Source organism: Mytilus edulis, chromosome 1 (genome assembly GCF_963676685.1).
Source record: "Mytilus edulis chromosome 1, xbMytEdul2.2, whole genome shotgun sequence".
Lineage (NCBI taxonomy): Eukaryota > Metazoa > Mollusca > Bivalvia > Mytilida > Mytilidae > Mytilus > Mytilus edulis.
In genome coordinates this window covers 86,181,708-86,191,980 of record NC_092344.1, presented here as the reverse complement: position 1 = coordinate 86,191,980, position 10,273 = coordinate 86,181,708, and the positions used below count along the sequence as shown (strand labels likewise).

The 10,273-nt window shown below is 31.5% G+C and overlaps 1 protein-coding gene across 1 annotated transcript; it reads right to left on the bottom strand.

Annotated features, from left to right (window-relative positions):
- Positions 1 to 1,460: 1,460 nt before the first annotated feature.
- On the bottom strand, positions 1,461 to 10,018 carry LOC139493504 (ankyrin repeat domain-containing protein 16-like). Its single transcript, XM_071281963.1, has 8 exons — positions 9,894 to 10,018; positions 8,487 to 8,817; positions 7,587 to 7,709; positions 6,994 to 7,091; positions 6,450 to 6,601; positions 5,918 to 6,076; positions 3,861 to 3,939; positions 1,461 to 1,645 (listed from the first exon to the last, which is right to left on the bottom strand). The coding sequence occupies exons 2-8, from the start codon at positions 8,807 to 8,809 to the stop codon at positions 1,485 to 1,487; spliced, it is 1,095 nt and encodes a 364-aa protein (XP_071138064.1). The 5' UTR covers positions 8,810 to 8,817; positions 9,894 to 10,018; the 3' UTR covers positions 1,461 to 1,484.
- Between the last annotated feature and the right edge of the window lie 255 nt (positions 10,019 to 10,273).

Sequence of the window (10,273 nt, the reverse complement as noted above, 5' to 3'; positions counted from 1 at the left end):
TCCACATGAGGTCCAATAGTTATCAAAAGTACCAGGATCATAATTTAGTATGCCAGACGCACGTTTCGCGAAAGGGTCCTAAATTAAACTTTGTTTGATTTCAGCAAAAATTATAGTACGGAGGTTCTTTGATATGCTGAATGTAACTGTGTATTTAGATTTTTAATTTGGGGTCCCGTTTTCAAATTGGTCTACATTTTGGTCAAAAGGGTCCAAAATAAAACTAAGTTTGATTTTAACAAAAATTGAATTCCTGGGGTTCATTGAACCTAAACGTGTATTAAGATTTTTGATTATGGGCCCAGTTTTCAAGTTGGTCCAAATTGGGGTACAAAATTAAACCTTGTTTGATTTCAACAAAAATTGAATGTATGGGTTCTTTGGTATGCTTAATCTAATGTATTAACATTTTTCCTTTTTGGGCCCGGTAATCAAATTGGTCCACATTGAGGTCAAAAGGGTCCAAAATTAAACTTTGTTTGATTTCATCAAAAATTGAGTTCTTGGGGTTCTTTGATATGCTGATTCAATCCATGTATTTAGATTTTGGATTGGACCATTATAGGTAAATTTGAATTTTTTCAATTCATTAGACCACATTCATTCTATGTCAACTATTTAATCACAATCGAAATTCAGAGCTGTATCAAGCTTGAATGTTATGTACATACTTCCCCCTGCTGTTCAGGGTTCGAACTGCGGTCGTATAAAGCTGCGCCCTGCGGAGTATCTGGTTTTATGTGAAGATTCATCTCATCACAACAGAAGTGTTTAAATCAATAAGTTTGACATGTATGTATAGATTCATTTAACACCACTTACCTACTATGTTAGGTGATCACTAGTAATGGTAATTATCTAAATTGTATCAGATCTTATCTCAAGTGGGTGTAAAAAGGGAAATCACAAAACTACTGATCCCTGAGGAAAATTTAATTTGAAAGTCCCTTATCAAATGGCAAAATCAAAAGCTCAAACACATCAAACAAAATGAAAATTTAAAATTTGACGCAAATAAAAGTTTTGTTTTGGCACAAATGAAAAAAATAATATTTTTAAAATTGGTGCAAATGTCATACACACACAAGCATATATTTGCAAAGATAAGTCATCCAGTCACTGCTAAAATTAGCTTCTTAAATTTTGTTTACCAATTTAAATGAGAAAGCTAACAACCTACTTTACAACAATACGATTTCTTAAAAACAAATATGACAGACAAAAAATAACAACCACTGAATTATAGGCTCCTGACTTGGGACAGGCACTATGAAATGTGACGGGGTTAAACATGTTTGCGAGTCTGCCTCTAACCTGCATACCATAACATTATCTATTTCTTCAAACTTGTTTCATGTATGCCCAATATAATTCAGCATAAAAGACTCATTGATTTAAACAAGTCTATCACATATTTTAAGGTAGAATACACCTAGTCTTGAAACTACTAAAAATACACAGCAGTTTAAATTATTTTATTTGTTTCAAGTTATTTTCCCATGACTTTTGAATACATCTTTAACAATGTCTTTTCTGGCTAGTTTATCTGGAGCAGTACCAGTTTTATCGTTCAGCATTTTTGCACCATGTTCCAGAAGAAGCCTAACTGTGTCTGCATGCTGACCTCCACTGGCAATGTGAAGTGCTGTAATAAAGAAAGAATCATTATCATACATACTTAGTGAATACAAATCTCCAGCATTACTATATCTAAAGCTTCATATACTGTCACTGTATGCTATGAAACCTCGTCATTAATTCTCTGTAAATGGTTCACATAACCTGATATTGGATAAGGTTTTTAAACTGTTCTCTTATAAACTTTGAATCAAAACTAACAACAACTTTCACAATTCACCGTAGCAAACTTACAGTATGATTTGAATTATTATACCGACTGCTTGTGAACATAATATTTGCCAGAAGGTAGCAAAACATTTATCTTTCTTTTGGCAAATTTTTATGCATAATAACAAATAATCTGACATTAATGATTAATAACAGGCAATTGTAAAAGAAAACATTTACTCAATTTGCATAAGTGGCACATTAATAATAATCTAAAGAAGAATATATACAATCAAACTTAAAATATAACTTATGCAAGAAAAATTACTAAATTACAAATCTCTGCTTATCTGAACTATATGCATTTAATGTAAATATTAACAATGAGCAGTGACCAACAAATCAAATATAAATTTTCACCAAGTCTTTATTTACATCTACACCATAATAGTGTCCATAACATTTACTATCAATGAGGCTAATAAATCATGTGATATTAAGAATTTTTAAGCAAAAAATTTCCTGATATAATAAAAAGGATGTATTGATTTAATTGTTATAAGACTGAAACCAAACAAAACATGAAAAAATACTCACTAAGCTTATGTTAATACCAAATAGCTGATTTTTCAATTTTCAAAAAAAAGTATTGCAACACCACATTGAAATTCAAATTAAAGAGACACTCTTTATTTTTTGGTGATATAATTTGTTGAAATACAACAAGTTAAACATTATTTAAATTTCACTTGAGTTTAATCAATAAATATCGACTTGATAAGTTCTTGTCTGCACATGCAGCTACTGTACTCGTAAACAACAAAACAAATGTTTTTATCCTCATTGTTTTCGACACGTTTAAAAAATAATCAAGTTTATAAAGTTATGTGATTGACACCTTGTAATTGGTCATCCGCAACTCTTAACTGCAGCAAGATGGCAGATTATTAGCATGAGGGAAGCAGGTATGTCGCTGTGACAATTGCACGTATTGTTGGTCATCACCATTCCACTATAAGTCATTTTGAGAATAAAAATCAGGCAACAAACGATGTTAAAGACCTTACGAGATCAAGAAGACCCCCTATAACATCTGCTAGGGAAAATCAAGCATAATGAAGGTTGGTCAGAAGGAAATCCATTGCAAACAATACAACCCTAAAAAGAGAGTGGTGGTCATACAGGAGTCTTTAAACAAGAACTGTTCGAGATCAAATCATCAATACTGTTATCGTGCGCTAATACCATTTGGGAGACCTTTGCTTACAAACAGACACACAGTTGCCCGTATCAAATATAGTGCTATAGTGCAGAGCTCGTCAAAGTTTGAAATTAGCATCGTGGAGGAAGATCCATTGCTCCAATGGAATTCGGTTTATCTTCCTTGGCCCGATCGTAGCCCAGATTTGAACCATATAGAGCATATTTGAGACACTGTTGGGCGTAAAGTGCGAGAAAGAACACCCCAGTTTGAACACGTCATGAAACAAACAATGCCCTTTACCGGGAACGGTTGCTGCTACCTTAGCAACAAATTAGTCGACTGATAGCAGGAATCAGAAGACGTTAAGAGACGGTTACCGTTTGAATGGAGGCTGCGCACAAAGTACTAATTCTTTGGCGTAAAACGATTCATCATGATGTCAACAATCATCTTAAGATTAATTTTGAAATGTCTGACACTGTAAAGTTCGACTACAGTAAAAGTTGTAAAATGCATTTTTTTTGTGCAAAAACACTTCATTTTATTATCAAAATTGTGGTTAGATAAAACTTTTTTTTTCATAATTTTTTTTTTCGTTTTAATGCCAATGTAATCATTAACTATATGTTTCAATATTATTTTACAACTATTTTATCATATTCCATCCAAAATAAGAGGCTGATTTTTCAAGGTTTAAAAAATCAAGGTGTTGCAATACTTTTTTCCATGCGTATATATATGTCACAATATAGTAAATAGGCAATTTCTAAATCTAACAAAAATCTTAGTGTCAATTTAATTTGAACTTTAATTCGTTAACACTCTAATGCTAGTTTAAGAGAGATGATGATAATATTTATCCATGTACCTGTTCTTCCCATTGTATCTGTATGATTTACATCAGCACCTGCAGACAGTAGAAACCTTACAGTATCAGTCTGACCTTCCTGAAAAAAATAAAAAACATAACAGAAACCTTACAGTATCAATCTGACCTTCCTGAAATAAGGAAAACAACTGAAATAAAAAAATACTATAGTTTCAATTTCCATTGTATTAAAAAACCATGCCTACTTGAAGGATGGTCATATACCTTGGTACTAACTGATTTATTCCATAAGATTTTACTAGTAAACTAGAGTATGCTTTGGTATATTTACTTCAAACTTTATACTGTTGATGGGATTTTATAAATATCTGACTTGTCATTGAGAGTTTTGGACTAAAAAATTCAGTTTTAAGGTAAATTTGTAAAAGTCAGAAACTTATTTGCTTTTAAGAAATTAGTTAAAATATTGCAACTTATTATAAGTTATATGGTATGCTACTGACCCCCTACGGATCCATAGAGGGTTAGTAAAATCCATAGGGGGTGAGGCCAGAGGCCCAATCCCCTATGGATTTTATTCACCCTCTATGGATCCGTAGGGGTCCCCAGTAGTTAATCGTATAACAAATTTATCGCATGCTGGACTTTTTCTGCTGCGTTTTGTTGAAAAATAATCAATGAAACACAACAACATTAATAAATGACATCACCATTACCCCGTCATGAACCCCCTATGAAATTTACTAACCCCTACGGTCTCATAGGGGTCCCCATTGATGGCGTTAAACCAATCACAATGTGATAATTTGGCCGTGGTGCGATAAATGTTTATATATTAACATTGTTTTGTATAACCATAATAATGACTATGTATTTTGCCTCTTGTTGCACATGTAAATATGTGTCTGAGTGTTTCCAAATAAAGTATATTATTGTTACTGCTTACGCTTGGACCCGTTTACTCCAAACTTTAAACATGTTTGAAAAGTATTAGACAAAATAAATTTGATCAAGAATTCATAAGATTATTTTCCTTTTACATTCAATTAATAAGGTTCTTCTGCAAGATTTTCTGCAGGGCCTTTTTACTGACTACTTTTTAGTGTCCTTTGATAAGGTTATTTTCTAGCAGTGTGTTTGCAATTTTTATGTCAATGTTTTTTTGCTTGAACCTCATTTATCAATGTGTTTTATGCAAATTTGTAACTAGAGGCTCTAAAGAGCCTGTGTCGCTCACCTTGGTCTATGTGAATATTAAACAAAGGACACAGATGGATTCAAGACAAAATTGTGGTTTGGTGATGGTGATGTGTTTGCAGATCTTACTTTACTGTACATTCTTGCTGCTTACAATTATCTCTATCTATAATGAACTTGGCCCAGTAGTTACAGTGGAAAATGTTAGTAAAATTTTACAAATTTTGTGAAAATTGTTAAAAAATGACTATATAAAGGGCAATAACTCCTTAGGGGGTCAATTGACCATTTTGGTCATGTTGACTTCTTTTCAGGTCTTACTTTGCTGTACATTATTGCTGTTTACAGTTTATCTCTATCTATAACAATATTCAAGATAATTACCAAAAACAGCAAAATGTCCTTAAAATTACCAATTCAGGGCCAGCAACCCAACAACGGGTTGTCCGATTGGTCTGTAAATTTCAGGGCAGATAGATCCAATTTTACACCATGTCAGATTTGCTCTAAATACTTTGATTTTAGAGTTATAAGCCAAAATCTACATTTTACCCCTATGTTCTATTTTTGCCGTGGCGGCCATCTTGGTTGGTAGACCGAGTCACCGGACACATTTTTTAAACTAGATACCCCAAAGATGATTGTGGCCAAGTTTGGATCAATTTGGCCCAGTAGTTTCAGAGGAGAAGATTTTTGTAAAATTTAACGACGCCAGATGCAAAGTGATGGGAAAAGCTCACTTGGCCCTTTGGGCCAGGTGAGCTTAAAAGGTTTTAGTTTGTCAGAATATATATCTCCATGGTTACAACTGAAAAGAACGAAATATCATAGATTACATCATAAAAATTATGTCATATTGTGACAAAACATGTGAAAATAAACCATATGAAAAATTTTACCTTTGAAGCCACTAATAAAGGTGTAAATCCTCTAGAGGACACTGTATCTGGTGACAAACTAATAGCATCTATAAGGAACCTGACAGATTCTATACATCCTGCTTGGCAGGCTGATTGGAGTGCCTGGTAACCTACATTATCTTCTGAGGTTACATCAGCCTGGAAACATTTAATTAAAATCAATGAACATGAGACCAATCCCATCATACCTAGCATTTATTTTGTTAGTTACAGGCTGAAAATGTTATATTTCTGCTGTAATTGTTTTTTCCAATATAATTCATATTGCTTAAGAAACTTTTCCTTATAGGAAACCGACTCCCAACCAAAAACCTTAAATAAATATTATGATTACTCATAAATTAAATGGACTTTAAAAAAGTAAAATATAATTTAATAACGTGGCAGATAGTATATTATTTACAGAGGAGCAGAAGGCAGAAAACATAACATTGCACATGATTTGGCAAATTTTCAATCACCTACATATAAATTTGTCTAATGTGTAAGAAATTCTCCATTAAATCATCACCTTTTGAATGTCCAGTAAAAGCTTTGCAATGTCAGTATGACCTGATCTTAAAGCATCCATTAAAGGTGTACTTCCACAACTGTCTTTCTGGTCAACTGGGTAAGCACAATTCTTTAAAAGAAAACAAACCACTGAGGTACAGCCATGTAAAGCTGAAAGATATATGGATAAAATTGAAAAGGCATAAAGTCAAGAGCCAGAATTGTTTACCTGGCAAAAATATGCAACAATAAAATTGTAAGCAACAGTGGCCACAATCTTTCATACACTAAGAAAGAATGTGACTCTATCGTTATTGGTATAAAATTAATTTAAAATGCAAGTTTTTATTTTTGTGAACCTATCCAAATACAATTGTCAAAAGTATAATTAAATCACAAAATGCTCTAAATTTACAGTATGAATGTGCTAAAGGATAAAGATTGTTGATCTGTCTGCTGTATTAGTGTTTTCCAGGTATATCTTTTAAAAAGTTCTGGATCCGCCTTTGATATTCTTAAAAATTTTGTACTTATATCATCATTTGACATCACATTTTATTTACCTGCTGTGTGTAATGGTGATCTTCCATTTTTACTACAGGTGTCCCAGACTTCTGAGTTCTTTGAATGGAGGAAATCTAAAATGTCTTCATGACCTTCCCTGGAATTACCAATATAATCTATTTGAATATATTATGAAATTTTATGATGTTATAGAACATTTTCAGAGACTCTGTAGGAATTGTTCAGTTGGGATTTATAAAACACCTCCATATTCCTATACCCGTAGTTACTCTTCATAAATATAAAATCATTATTGAAAATATGTGGATGTATCCCTTTGACAAAGTTTAGACCTCTGAAACGAGAATCTAGTGTGAGATCCCAAGTAAAATCAAAGAGAAAAGGAGTTAAAGTAAAACACAATTTTACATTTAAGAATCATTGTTCGTACAACAAATAAAAATGTCAAAATTACTCAATCATAACAATAATTCTAGTGTGTGCTTTTAAAATAATTACCTGGAACATATTTTATTCTGAAATGGTGAATTGTTGGGTTCTCACAGATGGCAAGCAGATCTTCTATAGCAAACAAGTTACAAGACAAAAATTTTGTAAGACTAACAAAGTACTTTACTAAAGCTATATTTACCTTGTAGCTATGTGGAAACAATTCCATCCATCTTTATTTCTGAGAGTCTGATCTGCTCCACTGTCTAACAAAGCTTGTATTATACTAAGATTTGACTTTGTGCAAGCTAACATCAAAGGTGTCCTAAAAAATAAAACAAAACAGAAGTACTGTAAACATCTTAATACAATGTTTTATATAACTTACTAATATCTTGTATGTATCAACCAAAATTCAGTTAATTCTAATACATTTAGTCAATTTAGAAATTTTAAGCTATCATATGTCATATTTGGATTTATCCAATGTCCAAAATATCTCATATTCTTTAGAAAAAATCCTCCTACTTTTATCAAATACAAATGTATCTTATATACTTTTTAAGACATCATATACATTTATTAGATATCTTATAATACATTGAACAAAGACTATAGTTTACTAATAAAAAGATAATAGTATTGTTCAAAATACAGAAAATAAAAGTTGTAGAATGGTTTTATTCAATCATTTTCAACTAAATCAATTTTCATTTGAAATACACATATATCTATTCAGTAAACATGATTTCATAAGATGCTTAATCTAACTTTTTTTTTAGAATATATGTGCATACTTTGTATTTGGTTACTTTTCTAATGACAAATGTACAATATTTACACTGTCATGACTGTTAACTACTAGAAATGATTATAATCTTGAAAACTTAAAAATAGAATTAAGAGTACCAGTAAACCTCCAAAACTTGTGTGACAAAAAATAGCAATGAATATAAACATGTATACCTAAAAAATATTCAACTTCTTCAAAGAACATAAAATTTCTGTCTACATTTCATTATAGTTTTTACTTAATTTGGATCGTTTTATAAATCATGGTTTGATGAGATTAATTGTTTTTAAGACTATCTCATAAATTTACCAATCAGCTCTTTTTAAACTGTCCATTTGAGCTCCATAACTCAATAAATACTGCACACAACCTAAACGATCATACTGTGCAGCTTCATGTAATGCTCTCTTTCCATCAAAGTTTGATGATTCTAAATCAGCACCATTGTCCAATAAAACTTTCACAAGCTCTAAGTGACCAAATCTACAGGCATAATGTAAAACTGTGTCTCCAGACTTAGGGTATGTCTTGTGAAGCCATGATGATAATTCTTTCTTTCCTAAATCTTTGAATAAATTTATATTTCCTTGCTGAGCTGCCTTGAAAATATCATTTGTGTCAATTTCATGCATTCTTTGCACTGAAAAAATAATTGAATATTGATTTAATGTATACACACATATATATATGAGAAATATCTTATTTTGTATCATAGTATTTGCAAATATGTCATTAGTTTTTAAAACATGTCTTCTATCTAAAAACTTCTTTCAAAAGGTAACGTTTAAAACTGCTTCCTGGGGGAAAAATATCAAATTCATAGAGGTTATGAACCATGTAAAAGAGGGTAGGAATACCCCTTACATGCTTACTGTCAGGAGTCAAACTGTTATTTTGGATTGTTTAGGGTCAAATTGGTTAAAATTTCAGTCATTTATCAAAATATCCTTGTTGTGATTCATCAGAGGTCTAAAACAATTATCGCTAATCTTCTTTTTTGGAAAAAAATGGCTGTCAGATTTGTTAACATCAGTAAATTTTATTTATCATCTTACAGACAGTATAAATTTTACTGCCATCCACCGAAAATTACCGTTAACGTAATTTGGCAAGAATTTCTACTGTTTTGTCATGAAGGTCCCCCATTATGACCCTCATATAATTGTATGAAAAAATCCTGCAAGCGGCATTTTTTAAACTGAATAAAAAAAAACTTTATAGCAAATTCTAATAATGTCAATATTGCAGTCTGCTTTATAAGCGGTCTTCCAAAGCCAAAGGGTTAAGTACTAATGTCACGGAATAGAAGTTCTTTCATAATATAAGTTCTAAAAGGAAGAAACATTCTGGAATGTTATTTCCACAGGAATAAATATTACAGTATATGTTCCTAAATGAATAAATGGTATAGAATATTTGTTCCAACAGGAATAGATATTATGTAATATGACATTGTTAAAACAAAGTTTCCAGTGGAACTTCTGTTAGGTGGAACAAATAAATGTTCACAATAATCTAGATATATATTATGAGAGGTTTTAAAGGTTGTTAAAAGCTTCAACTCAATGACCAGTTGCATTTTTGCAAGGATTTTCCTTCACAAATTCTTGATTTTTGTAATCAGCTATTTATCACCTATAATTAGATTCATGCAATTTGGACGTATTTCTGTATGCTACCCTCATAGTATTCATTAAAATGATGAATTATAAATACCCGATCTTATGATTTATATCTCTATGTACATGATGTATTGTCTTGATACATAAATATTATTATATTGCTGAACTTGTTTAAAAGTTGACACGGAAATATTTCTCCGAAGTTAGTTTTAATATTACATTAGCCTTCACAGGTAAAGTGTTAATTTTCGTCTAATATTAGCAACACTTTTTATGAAAAGGGGGGGGGGGGGCATTTAAGACACACAATTTCTTTCGACATTAATATAGTTTCTTTCTTCTACAAGTAGTGGACTGACAATTTTGGTTCCGTTAACCTATTATATAGTGTCTTGAAGTCATTTTTCGGTTTACAGTTTGAAACTTTCATCTGAAGGATATAAGAGAGGCAGAACTTACCAAAGGGACATTCAA